This window comes from Eptesicus fuscus, chromosome 16 (assembly GCF_027574615.1).
Source record: "Eptesicus fuscus isolate TK198812 chromosome 16, DD_ASM_mEF_20220401, whole genome shotgun sequence".
In the NCBI taxonomy this organism is placed as follows: domain Eukaryota; kingdom Metazoa; phylum Chordata; class Mammalia; order Chiroptera; family Vespertilionidae; genus Eptesicus; species Eptesicus fuscus.
The window spans coordinates 45,736,890-45,754,578 of NC_072488.1; the positions used below are offsets into that span (position 1 = coordinate 45,736,890).

The window sequence follows — 17,689 nt, forward strand, 5'->3', positions numbered from 1 at the left end:
TGAAATGAGGCACCATAAATAGTTATTCTGCTACCACAGTGTAAACTGAGATTGTCCCAGGTAAATGGGACCTATGGCGGGTGTAATTGTGGGTGGGACGGCAGACTGGGAAGGTCTGGGGCTGAACATAGTACAAGAAGCACAGACACAAATGGATTTGGTCCAGCAGGTGGACAGTGGGCACCAGGTGAGAGTGGGGCTGTCCAGGGGAGACAGAATCTGACCCTTAGGGGACCTGGGGTATTGGCCAGGGCAGACAGGTAGATGGAGAGGAAATTGTGCTGCTGCCAGGATTGTGGACAGCAAGGACCCAGACCTAAAGAACAAGGTCAAGCTCAGAGCCCCTGGCAGTCTGGAGGAGCCAGTTCTTGCCCTTCACCCAAGTTACTCTGCTCCTTTCTTTGGCACTCCCGTGGCCCCTTGTATGTAACCGTAACAAATACGTCTTGGGCACCGACTATATCTCGGTGCTGAGATAGCTGCCGGCATCACAAATATGAAGTTGGGAACAGGGAGTCAGTGTCTTTAGTCCTTTGGGACCCATGAGGGTGAGAGACACAAGGTGTTAGAAGTGCCTCGGCGTCATGGCTGGGGAATTTGGGGAGAGGCCCTGAAGGGCAAATGGGAGTTTGTTAGGCCAGAGGAGGAGGACATTCTAGGCATGGGGTCAGCATATACGCTTTCCTAACCTTTGCAAGACAAACACTCCTCAGAATTGTACTGATGTGTGTGACAAAAAGCGGGGGTGGGTGGGTGGGTGGGAAGAGATTTACCAAAGACCTTGTATGCATATATGTATAACCCATGGACACAGACAATAGGGTGGTGAGGGCCTGGGGTAGAGGGTGTGGGCGGGCTATAGGGGGTCCATAGAGAACAAAGGGGACATAGGTAATACTTTCAACAATAAAGATTTAAAACTTTTTTTTTAAATAAAAAAGATTTAAGTTATTATGAATCTGTATTTTATTACAGTGAAAGAAACTGCCTAATCTCTGCCCTGACCTTCAGTTTGTAATTATTTGCTGACATATTTGCCTCCCACCAATGGACTGAGCTCCTTGCAGGCAAAGCCTGGGGTTTCCTTGATGCCGGTGTCCTCAATGCCTGTCCCTGGCACATTCAATTTAGTTTTCATTCAATATGTGTGGGTAAATGAACTGTGCCACTGCCATGCACAACTGGGACATATTATTCCTTTGTACTGCTCCCCACACTCGGAACAAAATGTTTGAGGACAGGAGGGTCCCGTGGCGGTTGTCCCAAATGCCCATCTCTGGACCCCTGACAGGTGCTGCTGCCCGAAGTCTGTCTGGCTGTAATGTGAGCCAGCTCAGAGCAAGAACTGGAAGAACAGGAAACCCTGTGACTCACAATCGCGCAACAGGATCCTGGAGGAGTGCCTGTGAGCTCCACACTTACCCTGCCACCCAGGGTTGTTAGTACACAGCGCTCAGAGCTGGAGTCTCTCAGAGGTGGCAGGGTGGGCCCTAGTCCCCAGTCAGGGTCCGCCTTGTCCCATCAAAGAGTGTGGTGGCTTATCTATTCCTCTTGGTTAGCTGTGTTTCAGAGGACTGGAGCCTTAAAGAATCCAGGATCTGTCCCAGCCAGTGTGGCTCAGTGGTTGAGCATCAACCCATGAACCCAGAAGTCCCCGGTTTGATTCCTTGTCAGGGTACATGCCCTGATGTGGGCTGGATCCCCAGTGGGGGCGGGTGTGTGTGTGTGTGTGTGTGTGTGTGTGTGTGCAGGAGGCAGCCTATCGATGTCTCTCATTGATATTGCTATCTCCCTCTCCCTCTCACTCCCTCTCTAAAATCAATAAAAACATTTTAAAAAACAATAGAATCCAGAATCTGCCCTGTCTTTTCCTCCCCCACTCATCTTTTTGCTGCTGTTTGCACAGCCTTTGTCTTCTCAGGAGTCTGAAGGCATTATTATTGTTTTCTTCTCTTTTCTTCTTTTCTCTTCTTTCTTCTTCCCCTTCTCCCCTCCCCTCCCTCCCTTCCTCCCTCCCTTCCTCCCTCCCTCCCTCCCTCCCTTCCTTCCTTTCCTTCGAGAAAAGAAGGGAGACAGAGAGAGAGAGAGGAAAAAAACACATTGATGTGAGAGAGAAACATCAATCACTTGCCTCCTGCATGCACCCTGACCAGGAATTAAACCTGCAACCTCGGCATGTGCCCTGACTGGGAATGGAACCAGCGAACTTTTGGTGCATGGTACTATACCCAACCAACTGAGCCACACTGGCCACGGTGACATTATTATTAATGAGGTCACTGACAGCAGTTACCTGGCTTTCCTAGGATGCTTACACCTGTGCCCAGGTTAGGGCATTCACCTGGCCACCAGATGTGTGGGTCCTGCCTTGGTTTGGGAAGCTTCTCCATGCCTTGGGTTCCTCATCAAAGATTTGTAGTAAAACACTGGCAAAGGAATTGCACAAAAAAATATGAAATTCTTTCTTTTTTAAAAAAATTTTAATTGACTTTTAGAGAGAGGAAGGAGAGGGAGAGAGAGAAATATCAATATGAGAGTGAGACATTGATCAGCTGTGCATGGGATGATGCCCAACCACCTGAGCTACACTGGCCAGGGCTGAAATTCTTTCAAAACTAAGTTGCAAATAGGTGTGAGCACATAGTCATTGGAAGGCCATGTGTGACTACATTTAGATTATGGCTCTCCCCTCTGGTTTGACCTCTCTTGAACTCTGAACTCATTTGGCTCTCTGACCATGCATAGTGGATAGACTAGGGCTTAGTCAATGCCTTGCCCTTGTTTCTTCCTACATTTTCATTATTTATATATTTATTTAAAAATATTTTTATTGATATCAGAGAGGAAGGAGAGGGGGAGAGAGAAATAGAAGCATCAATGATGAGAGAAAATCATTGATTGGCTGCCTCCTGCACAGCTGTAACCTAGGCATGTGACCCTACCAGAAATGGAATCATGACCTCCTGGTTCATAGGTTGATGCTCAACCACTGAGCCATGATGGCTGGGTACTTCCTACATTTTTTAATTGGAGATTATATACACAGGAAACAACACCACCCAGATCCAGAACATCTCAGCACCAGCATCAGCACTAACCACTACTTAATCACTATGCTGACTTGTACCAGCATAGGTTTATTTCTGTCCTTAGTATAAATGGGTTTAAATATGGGGTCTCTCCTATGTATGTTGTTAGATGTGGTGGTAGGTGATGCATTCTTTACGCTGTGTAGTATCCCTGCCCTGCACCTCCAATCCTGTTTTGACTTGTTGAATTAAAACAGAAGAGGCTTGTCAAGAGGGTATGGTGCTTCCTAAAATTCTTCTGGAGAGGCTAGGTTGGAGCCATATATATTTCTTGACTATTTATATTACCTTATTGTATCTTTAGGACAAGAACACGAGTACTAGGAGAGCTTAAATTCAATCAATTGGTCTACTTGAGGTCTAGAAGAAGCTGAAAGGTAGGAATTAGCTAGTGTTCATCAGCACTTCCTAGAGAGAAGGCTTTAGTTACTAAATCAGAGATACCCAAAGATTGGAGGAAGTCCAGCGGTCCCTCTGTGTCCTTGGCCCTGACGCTTATATACTTATGGAATTGCTTTCTTATCCGGTTTGGTCACTTGAGTTCATTCTTCTACCAGGAGGGTGTGTCCTGTAGAAATGAGCATTTGTTCAATCATGTATTTCTGTCTGCTTACTAAAAGGCTTAGGTGATATGGTTCAGCTTCCAATAAAAAAAAATTCCTGGCATAAAAAAATTCCTAGAACAAGAGTCAGAACAGGCAGGAATGATTGCCAATAAAACTTAAGACTGAGGGTGGTTCATTGGAGTTGAGTAAAAGGACAGCTCTTGCCCCATTGGTGTGGCTCAGTGGTTGTGCGTCGGTCGACCTATGAACCAGGAGGTCATGGTTGGATTCCAGGTCAGGGCACATGGTTGGGTTGTGGACTCAATCCCTAGTAGGGGGTATGCAGGAAGCAGTTGATCAATGATTCTTTCTCATCGTTGGTGTGTCTATCTCTCCCTCTCCCTTCCTCTCTGAAATCAGTCAAAAAAAAAAATATATATATATATATATATATATATATATATATATATATATACTAGAGGCCCAGTACACAAATTCATGCACAGGTGGGGTACGGCTGGCCCTGCTCCAATAGGGGCAGGTCAGGGATCGGGGCCGGGCCTGGGGAGGTGGGGCGGGGGGGGGGGGGGGTGCCGAGAAGGAGATGGCAGGAGGTTGGCCAGCTGGCTGGCAGGCCCACCCGAATTTGCCTGATCAGGGCCAGGTTGGCTGCGGGAAGGGCCTGGCTGGCTCCACCCCCGTTATCAGGCCAGCAGTGGCTTTATATATATATATATATATTTTTTTTTTTAAAGAACAATTCTCCTTGAGTTGGTCATTTTAATTTCATTGGTCTGTAGCAAGAGGCATAGCAAGTCTGGGCAGCCAGACTTCCTCCTGACATTAACCCTACAGAGAATTGACTGGCCAGTGAACAACAGTGCAACTTTACTCAGTGGGGTGATCTTTATGATCCTTCCTTCCCATGATCCCTGGATTAAAAGTAATAGGATTAAATCATACTAATTATGAAGACACTGCATTCAGGAGGCAATGTTATATAGTGATGATGGTGAGTAGCTTTCTGGTCCTAGAATTCATAGTCTCCTTCCAGGATCTTGGGCTTGCCCACATCTCTGAACCTTTTCATATGATCTCCCTATTATCTCCAGGTCAACATATATCCACTGACTTATATATGTGTATATTCTTAACCCAGAAGCAAATTCCCCTGAATGCTGATCTCACAGACCTCTTATTCATACCTGTGACACTTCCCATGGGGGCCTGACATTGTGCTTGCCTTTGTTATCTACTGAAACCCATCCCTCCATTTCAGAGACATTTATTGGGTCTATAATATGAGCTGAGTTCTGTGCTATCTTGTAAAGTTCTAGGGAATAGGAACCTTGATTTCTTTAAAAATTTATTTTGTGTGTGTGTGTGTGTGTGCATTGTTATTGTTGTACTATCCATCTCCAGAATTGATTTCTTTTTAAATTATGTTTCTGTACACCATTGTGCTTTGCATAAACTGGTTTTCAATAAAGGCTATAAAATGGGAGAAGCTGGGGTCCCAGCAGTGGTCAGTGACTCAGGGGTTAGATACTGAACTGCTTTGCAAAATCACAGCTTTCTGACCCATTTTATGTTGAAGCGTGATGGAACACACACACACTTGCCATCTTACAGAGACAAATATCCAAAAGAACAAAAATATTCAAAAGAGACTAAAATAAAGCAAATACAAAAGCCAACAATCCATTTGCAATATTATAAGGGAAAAAAGGAATTCAAAGAAAGAAAGTAGAATCTTAAAGATTTAGATGTTGAAATGTAAGGTTTCTTCTTCACTTCCCTTGGAAATCGCCTAAGGCAGTGGTCGGCAAACTCCTTAGTCAACAGAGCCAAATATCAACAGTACGATTGAAATTTCTTTTGAGAGCCAAATTTTTAAACTTAAAACTTCTTCTAACGCCACTTCTTCAAAATAGACTCGCCTAGGCCGTGGTATTTTGTGGAAGAGCCACACTCAAGGGGCCAAAGAGCCGCATGTGGCTCGCGAGCCGCAGTTTACCAACCATGAGCCTAAGGTATTCAAGGTAGGATTTACAGTACTTTAGATAACCAACTGTCAAAGGTAGAATAGTGCTCTATTCTACATATAAATAGTTTGATCAGGACCATTTTCCCACTGGGACTCAGGAACCAGGCAGTAGCACCAGCCATTAATAGGAATCAGCCTGCAGGATGACACGGGCCCTTATGGACTTGTAGTAGGATTGCCATTTATTGTTTTTAACAGTAGAGTAAGGTGTCTGGGGAATCCAGATTCTAATCTCAAGTGTGTGGCCTCTGGTCAAGCCTATTCCCTGGCCTCAGTTTCTTTGAGATCCCTTTCTAGATCTCAACCCCCAGGCCATTCCTCACAGGGCTTCCGCATACCCGGCACGGGCTGTGTCTGTCCCACCAGGCTACTGTACACTTTGAAGTGGAGCCTCCACCAGGGTGACCTTCTACTCCCTCCATTCCTTGCAGCGTTGCTGTGACATGATTTCCTCTCCATTTAGTGCTAGTCTGGAGGAAATGAGGGCCCTTAAGGAGATGGGCTTCCCACTTGGGATGCCGTCCTATTTCATAAGGAGTTTGGGGTTCATTTCCCTTTAGAGCTCTTCCTGCCTCTACCCATAATTTTGTGGAGGAAGTGTGTGTTATGGGAAGAAAGAAAATGACCCAAATTGCCCCAATGAGGAAGTTCCAATCTCCTCAGTATTGCTAAGTAGATGTCCTCTGAAACTTCTGTCTCTTTCTCTTTAGTGCACACCCTTGTCTATGCAGGCGGGTGGCCTTCCCATACCTCAGCCTACCTCTGTTTCCCCAGCCTGTAATGACCTCTTCTTTCCCTTTTTCTCCCCAGTAGAGATTTAAAGAGAAGTGGTCCAGGGTAATAGGCCACACACCCACCACAGAAAGAGAAGGGACATTTTGGAGAAACAGCCTCTTTTTGTTAATCCCGAATGTGACTAAATAGAGTTAAGAAATGTCTTTGATTCTCCAAGGGTGCCCAGGGGACTGTGGGAGAGAAAGGAGAAGGGGTGCAAATAAAAGGGGATTTATAGAGCTTTACATTCACTGCCCCATTTATGCCAGTGACTGTTGTGTAAGGCTATGCATCCCTGCCTAGAGAGGAAATGAGCTCAGATGGAGAGTGACTCATCCAATATTACACACCTATACACATGCTAGAGCCAGGATTTGAACATTGATTTTTCCGGTGCCACAGCCTGCACTTTACCACCGGCAGCTACAACATGAAGTTTGGCCTGAGTGATTCTGCTTTGATAATTCCCAACAAGTACAAGGTTTGTCTTTCCATTCCCAGCACCCAGGATCAACCATTTCACGCTTAGCCTAATATCTTAACTATACGGACTTTCAAAGACCCCAGGCAGAAAAGTGGTAAAAATGACCTTGAATTGGCCAGAACACAGCCCACCATTATCACATTATTGACTTGGTGTGTATCAACCGAAAGAGAGGGGAAGATGTTCAAGCACCCAGCCCTAAAAGCATCAATTTGGTTAGTTTGAAACAGATCTTTGGAATTCTTAATGTTTCTTAAAAAAACCTCCTCGTGTCATTCTGATATGCAGCCAAGTTGGGAACTCTTGCCCCAAGTGGCAGCATGGAGGCTAAAACAGAAGTTATCAGAAAATAGATTTATCTTAGACTGAAGAAAAGCTTTCTAACAAATAGAGCTGACCAACAATAGAAACTAACTAACTTAGAGAAGCAGTGAGCCTGTTAGCTTGGAAGCATTCAAACTCAGGCCCGATGACTTATTGGGGTCAGAGAGACACACCAGACAGACTCGAATGCTGTCTGTGTTCAGTGGAATTAAACTTGTTTCCCCAAGGGCCTTTCCTTTCTAAGAGGGAGTATTTTCTAGCCGAAGTCTCACAGCCATGTGCACATTTGTTATCTCCTAAATGACTTTCTCCCATGACTTTGGGCTTGGTGCTCCCTCCCTCTGGCTGCACTGTGGGTGAATGTTGGCAGGACTCTGCAAAGTGCATTCACTTCCTTCCCATTCCGGGAAAACTTTCTTTGTATGGAGGCTGCTTCTAGCTTCTGACTTCTGCCTCCCTTGGCCACCCTTCACCCAGCACAGCAGTGCCCGCCATGGCTGGGTGGGCCCCAGTGGTGTGTTTAAGAAGCTGTGACATTAGATAATTAATCATCCCTCCCTGAATAAATTCAGGGTGGATACGCCATCATGTTGTGCAAGAGGGGAAGTTTGGGCCAAGGTGCTATAGTCGCATTTTTCATAGCTGTTTCACATCTTTTCTTAGTTTCATGTGACAGAGAGGAAATTAAGGCCCTGGGGTCATCCAAGAAACCACAGGGCAGAGAGTGTCTGCCCATACTAAGAGGACCCAGAGGACAGGTGAGAGTGCTGGTCCAGCGGCATGGTTTTAGAGCCAGATATACTCACTTTTAGCTCTGCCCCTCACAACCAAGTGACCTGTAACAAAAGGACAGTGAATGCCTGGCCAATGTGGCTCAGTGACCTATGAACGAAGAGATCACGGTTCAGTTACTGATCAGGGCATATGCCCGGGTTGTGGGCTCAATCCCCAGTAGGGGGGATACAGGAGGTAGCTGATTGATGTTTCTATCTCTCTCTCCCTTCCTCTCTGAAATCAATAAAAAAAATGTATAACACACACACACACACACACACACACACACACACACACACACAAGGACAATGGAGGTAAAATCAGTAAAGCCATAGGTTGGTGTCCTGATTTCCTAGCCCCACCCTCCATGGCTAGCAGCCTCCCCTGTTGTGTACACTGTTGCTGAGAAGAGGGATATTGTGGAAACCTGTGTGCCTTCTTGGATGGATTTCTATTCAATCTTTTCCTAGTAGGAGAAAACTGGGAATATTTATGGCCAAAGCAGATGGGTGTTTCCAAGAAGGAAACTGTTTGAGAAGGACTCACGATGCTTCTTCTGGTTTTAAATCTGGGAAAAGTTCATGTAAATTTATATTGGAAACAAGATCAATGAAATAACTATGGAAAGTTGCCTCTGAGGGGAGGAGAGGTTGCATAACTATATGTGTAGAGTCTCTATTGTGCATCAGGCATTGTGTTACGCTCCTGGGATGCAGGGAGCAGAGAGACAAGGCTCTTTTTTGGTGCTTATATTTGGACACTATTAAATATATATTTCCAAACTGTGAATGGTTTTGTGAAGAGAAAGGTCTGAGTTCTTAGAATAATGGGAGACCTGACTATTTTATTGGGAGAAGGCCTCCATGGAGAGAGGTTTCAAGGATTGGTAGGAGGTCCTACGGCAGCTGAAGCATGAGGTGAGGAGCTCTAGGGCCCTTGTGAACAGGCTCCAGGGCAGGAAGTGTGAATTGGGTGAGTTGGGGACTGAACCGAGGGTAAAGTCTGCACAGGAGTGAAGAGACATGCCATGAGATTAGAAGGTGGAGGGAGGCCAGACCCTATAGGGCCTTGGAAGGATTTCCAAGGAGTTTGGTTCTAATGGAAAGCCATTGAAAGAGTTTAAGCAGGGGAACAATAGCCAAGTCTGCTGGGGGTGGAAAGTGGATGGACGAGATAAAAGAACTGAGATTGTGTAAGTCCAGGCAAGAGGTGATGACTGCTTGGCCTACATTGAAGGGTGATAGGATTGGCATGACTGGCCTTGTGAGGTGTGTGTGGGGGCACAAGAGATGAGGGTCAGTAAAGAACTCTGGTTTAAGGGAAGTCTTAGACATTAAAACTCAATGTTTCCGAAAAGAATTCCCTAATAGGCCTTTCCTCCAGAAATAAACCTATTTTTCTAATTTCAATTTTTAGATCAGTTTCTTTTAAAATACAAAATCCTAAAAAAAAAAAATAGATTCTGGTTAAATGGTCTTACATAATAAACTTCTGTTTATGACAGATTTTATTCTTTTGAAGAGCTGAGTGATGTTCTATGACATAGATGCATACTGTACTTTATTTAACTTATAGGTGTCTACCCTTGTTTTCCCCCTTCTGCAGGTTGACCAGTATCTCTATCACATGCGTCTTTCTGATGAGACCCTTCAGGAGATCTCCAAGCGGTTTCGCAAGGAGATGGAGAAAGGGCTTGGAGCTACCACCCACCCCACTGCTTCAGTGAAAATGCTGCCCACCTTCGTGAGGTCTACTCCAGACGGGACAGGTACTGTCCTGTGGGGCAGCGTGGTGGAGGGCATGGCTCTGGCTGCTCCTTTGCTGGTGGGATATTTGGATGGCTTTGCTCAGGGACCTGAAGAACTGTGTATCAGTGAAGGTTCTTTGGTTTGAAGCCTCAGAAACCAACACTGGCTAATTTAAGCATACAGGGAATTTTAACGAAGTCTGTGGGACGGGTTAGACAGGAAGACTGGGAAAGCAGGCGGCCTTGGCAGTTAAGGCAGAAGTATATCCTTGTCAGCCCAACCGGGGCCTCTCTGTCAGGCGTCTGTTTCCCATTCGTGTGCTGAGAAAGGCTGCTTGGCTCAGTCTGTGATTTTATGGTCCTGCTGAGATTCTACTCAATGATGGTCACGAACAACAAACGTGCCTAAGATGGTCATGGCCATGGGCCACGCTATCTCTGGCCCACCTGACTGGCACATTCCAAAGTCTTGCTGGAGAAACAACATGGTACAGATTGTCCTGGATTGTTCTTGAACTCCATGAAAACAGAGTATTACAAGTCTGAATAAACTTAGGAGAATGTGAAGAGCCACAGTGCATATCAAGGTTTTAAAGGCTCTGAACTTGTGCAATAAGAATCTGTCAAGCTTTGTTTAGTCCCCTTATTTGGATACAGAATTCCTATCTCATGGTGCAGCACCCAGCAGACTGAATCAAACTGGAGAAAAGGGCCATGGTGGATTGAAATTGGAAGGTGGGCTGGGGCTGGATCACAGAAGGCCTTGCATGCCTGCCTAAAACATTGAGTCTTTCTCCAGTCTGCACTGGGGAGCAGCTGAAAGGTTTTGAGGGATGGGAGAACTGTCTTGGCGTAGCAGGTAGCATCAGCAGTACATGCAGAGTGTGGGAGGGGTGAAGCAGCCACAGGACAGTGGCGCAGGTGGGATATGGCGGACAGGGCTGAGAGAGGATTGAAAGTGATGCCAGGATGTTGGGCCCAGCTGTCTGGGGGTGGCAGCATCCTCAGAGAAGGGAACAGAGCTAAGTTGTGTCACACAGATTGTTTCATTTAACCCTTCTAATAATCCTCCATTTTAGAGATGAGGTATCTGTGGGGCCATGAAGGGTGAAGGGTGAGAGAAAGAGCCCAAGGGGCAGCTGCCAGGGCAGTGGAGGAACCAGGAAGTCTGAGAACTTGAAGGAGAAGAGAGCCAAGAAGCCGGTCACTAGTGAGGCATTTGCAGAGAAGGCCTGAGGATGGGGGTTGGAGGAGGGCATGGGGTAGGGCTAGTTCACACGCCACGTGCCTTCGGTATTTCCATCACACCTGTGTCCTTGAGGCTTATGTGCCTGAGAACCTCTAAGGGACCTAGTTTGTCTAACAAGACTTTGTACCTTTCTATGATTACTAAAATAAGTATGTGTTTGCCAAGGCCTTGGGACCCAGCCTGGACCTGAGGGTGTGACCTTGTTCAGGATTGTTCTCTGTGTGTGTCTGAGCCCTTCAAAGAGCTCCTTGAGTGAGGGCCTCCCCTAGTTCTTGAGTATCCCTCATATGCCCTCGATATTGGCACGTTTTTGGTACCTGCCGCTCCCTCTGACTGGCGGCCACACCTGTTTCTATTGTTTCCATTTGACATTCTGATAAATTTACCTTCTTAGGACCAGGGACCTTGTCTTTATTTCATGCACCAGCACTAATCCGGTACCAGAATATTTACTAAATCTATAGTATGGGTAAGGGCTTTTTGAGCTCCTACGTGCATTAACTCATTCACTTTTCACTAGACCCTACAAGGAAGTAGGTACCAATTTTATCTATAATTTTTTCAGGTGAGGAATTTGAAGCTTGGATGATCAAATAACTTGCCTACGGCCACAGAGTTAATGAGGGGCTGAGTCAGGGTTCAAACTCATCTATGCCACAGGTCAGGCATCAAGACTGCACGGATCCATCCTGTATGTGAGCACGAGCAGAGAGCACAGCACATGATTAGCTGAGATTTTTAAAAAGATGTATTTTTATTGATTTCAGAGTGAAAGGGAGAGGAAGAGAGAGATAGAAACATCAATGATGAGAGAGAATCACCGACCGGCCTCCCCCTGCACGCCCCACACTGGGGATTGAGCCTGAAACCTGGGCATGTGCCCTGACCATGAGTTGAATCGTGACCTCCTGGTTCATAGGTTGACGCTCAACCACTGAGCCACCCTGGCTGGGCACAGCTGAGGTTTTTTGAAATTAGGTTGGGTTTGGATGCCTGGCCTGTAGTACAGGCAGGTGCGTAAGTTTGCTGGAGAGGACTAGGTATGGGACAGGCTCTTTTTCTTCTCACTGCTTTCCTGAGATTGTAGGCACGGAGACGTCCCTCTGTCTCTTGAAGTTTGCACTGATTGGTCATTAGTCTCCTTCCTTGACCTCAGGCAGAGTCCTGGGAGCCCATCTGCATTTGGCCTCTGTGAATGTGATTTGCTTGGACTAAGGACGGGACCCAGAGGCTGACTCCTGTAGCCTTCTGGGGTTGAAGGGTCTGGGGAAGGACTTGGCTGCCTCACTTCCTTTCCATGCAGGAACAGTAGGACTTGACATGACTTTTGTGAAACCCAGAGTGCCTATTTATTTATTTATTTATTTTTATTTAAATCTTTATTGTTTTGTTTTAAAAAATAATTCTTTATTGTTGAAAGTATTACATACCTCTCCCCTTTTTCCCCCCATTGACCCCCTCCAGCCTGCCCCGCCCCAGGCCTTCTCTACCTATTATCTGTGGAGGGTGCCTCTTTATAATCACAAATTCTACAGAGTAAATGGAGGTGGTGTATTGGAATACTGGGTATTGATGTTTGATTCTCTAAGCAGAGCAAGTGTACCCTGAAAGAACTGGAGACCAGATGGTAGGAAACCCAGCCCCCAGCCCCTTGGTTTTTCACTTGGTGAAGGGTCCATGGCCGAGCTCCTCACCCCAGCTCTCTGGGACTCAGCCTTTTCTCCTTTGTAAAGTTAGAGGTGGATCCAGCAGACACAATCTGTTCTGCACATGTACTAGAATTAGTGTGTTTGTGTATTAATGCACAGAGTTGCTTGGAAGAGTGTAAAGAGGGAAAATCCCGAATGCCCACCAGTTGAGTACTGGTCAATTATGCAGAAAACAGCCCTCTGTAACCATCCTAAAGCATGAGATAGATTTATCTGTCTCTCTATTCTGTACAGTCATGTATGTATGTGCATGTGCACAGGTGTATGAAGTTTCAAGCACATGTCCTGAAATATTGATACTTGTTATCCTGGGATGTGAGGCTGGCAATAACTAATTAAGTTGAAAATGTGTGTATATGACAACTCAGCAATTCCACTTCCAACTATACCTTGAGCAAACTCCCATATGAACCCAAGGAGACATGTCCAAGAATGCTCATAGCATTATGCTTATAATTGACAGCATTTTGGGAAAGTTTATGGAATATCCATGTGTTGGAGTCTATACAGCATTGTACATAAATGAGCATATATAAAAATGGGTACATCTAAAAAACAATGAGTGACACATTGTAGAAGACCGTGAACCTTGTAGTAGTTGAATGTCAGTGAAGAAAAATAAAAAAATCCCCCAGAGCAATGCTATCCATTGCTTATGGACATACACACATAAGGTTACTTAAACTGGGAAATGTCCACCAGATAAATGATAGGGGTTGCCTCTGGAGAGAGCAATGGAACTGCGGAGGGCAGCATGAGACTATGTAATTGAAAGTGGTCCACATCAAGGTTCTCAGCCTTATGTTTTGTTAGTTGGGGCTGTGAGTTATGAAATGACAGCGAGGGCCAGGGACACTTCAATAGATAAAACCCTTCAAACGTGAAAATTCTGAAGAGCTCTCAAACAAAGACCAAACAAAGCAGAAGTGCCTCTAGGACCACAACTGGGGCCAGAGGGGGATTTTCCCTATGTACTCCATTAACAAAGCATCTTCATTCATCTCTGTTTCATAGATTGGGGTCCTGTATTTTTAAAAATGAAAATTCTTGCCCGGGCAGCATGGCTCAGTGGTTGAGCATTGACCTATGAACCAGGAGGTCAGGGTTCGATTCGCGGTCAGGGCACATGCCCAGGCTGTGGGCTTGATCCCCAGTGTGGGTTGTGCAGGAGGCAGCCAAGAAATGATTCTCTCTCATCATTAATGTTTCAATCTCTTTCTCCCTTCCTCTCTGAAATAAATGAAAGTATTTAAAAAAAGAAACGAAAATTCTCTTTTGTTTATGGTTGGCCCAGTTAAATGCTGAGAGGAGCAGAGCGTGTGGAACCGTTGCCTTTCTTTCCCCTGGATGTAGCCACACAGCCCAGGGGGCCTTGCTGGGGCGTCTGTGTCCAGAGCCTGGGCCTCAGTCTGGCCTATGCTGCTGTTATTGGTGATTCTATCCCTCGAAGGCCAGAGGCCTTTGCTCAAGAGGTGTCAACCCCACGCTGGCTTACTCAGAACCTTTCTCAGCCCATTCCTTTCAAGGATTACTTTTTAAGTCTGGGGAATGAAACCTCGGATCTAAATCTCTGATCTAGAGGGGCCTAATCTTTAAATCAGTGGCTCTCTAAATTTTCTGAACCACATAGTCACAGCCAGAAACACGTAGGTATAAACATTGATACACCTTTCTGGGACCAATGTTTGTTCTTGAATGTGATGCAATCCGATCGACTGCCTTCTATTCTTTAAAAAGTTGCTGATTAGGACCCACGACATTGTTTTCAGCTTGCAGTTGGAAAGCCACTGCCTTCAGTGCTCCTCACCAGCCTTGTGCTGGACGGGCGTCTGTAAAATTGGCTGCTTCTTGCCAGGGACGAGAGGTGGTTTCAGGACAGTGTGTGGTGAGGGCTGAAGACCAGAATTCTAGGTTTCAATGGGGTTGAATTCAAGCTGCGTGTTGTAGAGCATTTCATTTATGCCCCGCTCCTCCATGTTCTTATTTATAAAAAGGAATCATTAGAGGGTTGGCTAAACCAAGAATTAATGGATAATCAGATATGTGACTTTCTATAGACAATCCTGTGTAGCCACAACCCCCCACAGCAAGAGGCATGCCCAGCACCAGTTTTATGGAGAGAGGGTCAGTGAGCCTCCCAGGGTCCTTTTGGAGGGAGCAGGTCAGAGGGTTCACCTCGTCACCAGAGGCCCTGCGTTAGGAGTGAGGACCAGACCCTGGCTTTCTTTTACTAGGATTTAGGTCCTAGCTGTCTAATGGTAGTCGAAGTCCTGGTAGAAAGTGGGAGAGATGTCAGGAAGTTTCAGGCCAATCATTTAAATGATGGAGACCTTCATTACACATTTAAATGATGGAGACCTTCATTACATAACAATGAACCCCAAGCTATGGTTTGAGTTCTTGGTGGGAAGGAAGGGAATGTCAGAAGCCACTGAGCCCTGTGGGGGCTGATTCTAAAATACCCACACTTCATAGACGTGTGGACTGCTCAGTGCAAATAAACATAGTTGGTGCAGATAAAAATGAAATATACAGCCCTCGCCAGTTTGCTTAATGGTTAGAGCCTCATACTGAAGGGTTGAGGGTTTGATTCCGGTCAAGGGCACGTACCTTGGTTGCAGGCTCCATCCCCAGTCAGGGTGTGTGCGGAGGCAACCAATCTATGTGACTCTCACAGCAGTGTCTCTCTCCTTTCTATTCTCTCTTAAAAAAAAAAAAATCAGTGGGAAAAGAAATATTCTCTGGTAAGGATTAACAACAACAACAAAACCCCCACAAAAAAATAAAAAAACCCACAAGTGAAATATATGTAAATGGTCCAAGAATATCTTACTTAGATGACTGAATTTGGTGGCAGCCAGGATATGCATATAAAAAATGCTCTCCACCCCCACCCCCTACCCCAAACAGTTTTGAAAAGTTGAAGAACTGTGTGATGAACATCCATACACGGATCTATCTAGATTTTACATTGATATTTACTAGGTTTGCTTTATGACTTTCCTCCATCCTTCCATGTACCAGTCTGCTTTGTTTTCTTTGAGGCATTGCGAAGTAAATTGCAGTTCAAACCTAACACCTCAGCATGCACATTATTATTATTATTATTATTTTAAATATATATTTTATTGATTTTTCACAGAGAGGAAGAGAGAGGGATAGAGAGTTAGAAACATCGATGAGAGAGAAACATCGATCAGCTGCCTCTTGCACACCCCCTACTGGGGATGTGCCCGCAACCAAGGTACATGCCCTTGACCGGAATCGAACCTGGGACCCTTGAGTCCGCAGGCCGATGCTCTATCCACTGAGCCAAACCGGTTTCGGCAGCATGCACATTATTAAGTAGAGTTCAGTATTTTCTCTTGGTGCAAAATTTAGTATGATCTGATGATTTGACATACACCCACCTGTTTAATGCAGCCCCTGTTAAGTAGAGAACATTACCATCAACCCAGGAAGTCCCCTCATGCCCCTTCCCTGGCAATCTCTATGCCTAGAAGCAAACACCATTTAAACTTGTTCACCTCTATTAGTTTTGCTTGTTCTAGAACATTCCATAAGTACAATCAAACAGTATTTTGTCTTTATGCAAGGCTTCATGTACCCACTACAATGCAGGCTTTATCCATGTTGTGTGTATCAGTAGTTCGTTCCTTTTTGGGTGCAGATTCCATGGTGTAATTGGGAATCCTATATGACCTGAATATTGACGAGTTTTGCCTAAAGCTTCTATAAACATTCTTGTATGAGAATGTTCTCTTTGTGAATCCATGTTTTCATTTTTGTGGGTAAACAATGAGGACTGGAATTTCTGGGTCACAGAGTTAGAGTTATATTTAATTTATAAGTAACTTCCAGATCTTTTCCCAAAGTGGTTGAACCATTTTACAATCCCACCAATGATATATGAGAGTTCCACTTGCCCCATATCACCAGTATTTGTTGTCTGTAACTCCCCCTACCCTGCTCGCCGCCCTTTTGCTTTTGGCAGTGCAGAGTTGAGTAAAGAGGGTGTTCATTTGTATTCGCCAGGAATCTCACCATCATAACCTCTGTAGGCAATCCTAACCTAAGCTATGGCTATGTATGTGATTGTCGTGCCAGCCCCAACCACAGTCCTGGGGCTTACCACACACATCACAGGAGACTGACAGTTTCATGTTAAAGAGCAAATGCAGGAATAATTGGCACCATTTAATGAGCACCCACAATGTCTGTGTTAGGCTGTTTACATAAATAATCTGTTTTACTCTCCATGCAAACGCTACAAGAGACACATTCCTAATTTAAACATGAGGCAGCTATTGAGGGTTGGTGCCTGTGGCCAGTTAGTGGCAGAGTTGGGATTTAAGCGTTGGTAGTCCTGACTCCATGGCCATAGTCTATTTACATTGGTTCGTGTTGCTGAATACATCTCTAGAGCAAATCAGAAGGTTATCTTTTTAAAAAGATCATAGATATAGGTTGGCTTTGTAGCATTATAAGAAGAAGCTCAATAGAGTACAACCCATCTGAAAATCTTTGAGTAGTCCAAGTGCATGTTCCCACTTAGAAATAAATGATCTTTTCGTGTCTCTATCATCCTTGTCTTGACATTTAGATATAACAAATGTCTTATGGATAGAGTGAGATGAAAGTTTTCCTATATTGATCATTTGATACTTCCCCACTTCCCTGAATCATGAATTATTTTCACAGGTGAGTATATCTCCACCCTCTAGCCAGACTTAACCACTTAGAGAGCAGGGAACGATGATGGTGATGATGACAGTGATGATAATGAAAAGCTGTAGGCTTTCTAAATGCCAGGTAGAGTGGTAAGCAATGCATTTGAGCTATTTTATTCATTCTCCCAGTGACCCAATGCTAAGCATTTTGAACCCCATTTTGTAGAAAAAGACTAGATTTAAAGAGATTAGGCAACTTGCCCAAAGTCACGTAGTG

The 17,689-nt window shown here is 45.0% G+C and overlaps 1 protein-coding gene across 2 annotated transcripts in view; it reads left to right on the top strand.

Annotated features, from left to right (window-relative positions):
• Nucleotides 1-17,689, top strand: part of HK2 (hexokinase 2) — a 60,099-nt gene that overhangs the window by 7,701 nt on the left and 34,709 nt on the right. For both annotated transcript variants that reach the window (XR_008558456.1, XM_008147394.3), the window contains exon 2: nt 9,643-9,805. Coding sequence is in view for 1 of the 2 variants with exons in the window: in XM_008147394.3 (XP_008145616.1) it covers nt 9,643-9,805 (163 nt within the window). In the remaining variant the exon portion in view is untranslated. The remainder of the gene's footprint in view (nt 1-9,642; nt 9,806-17,689) is intronic.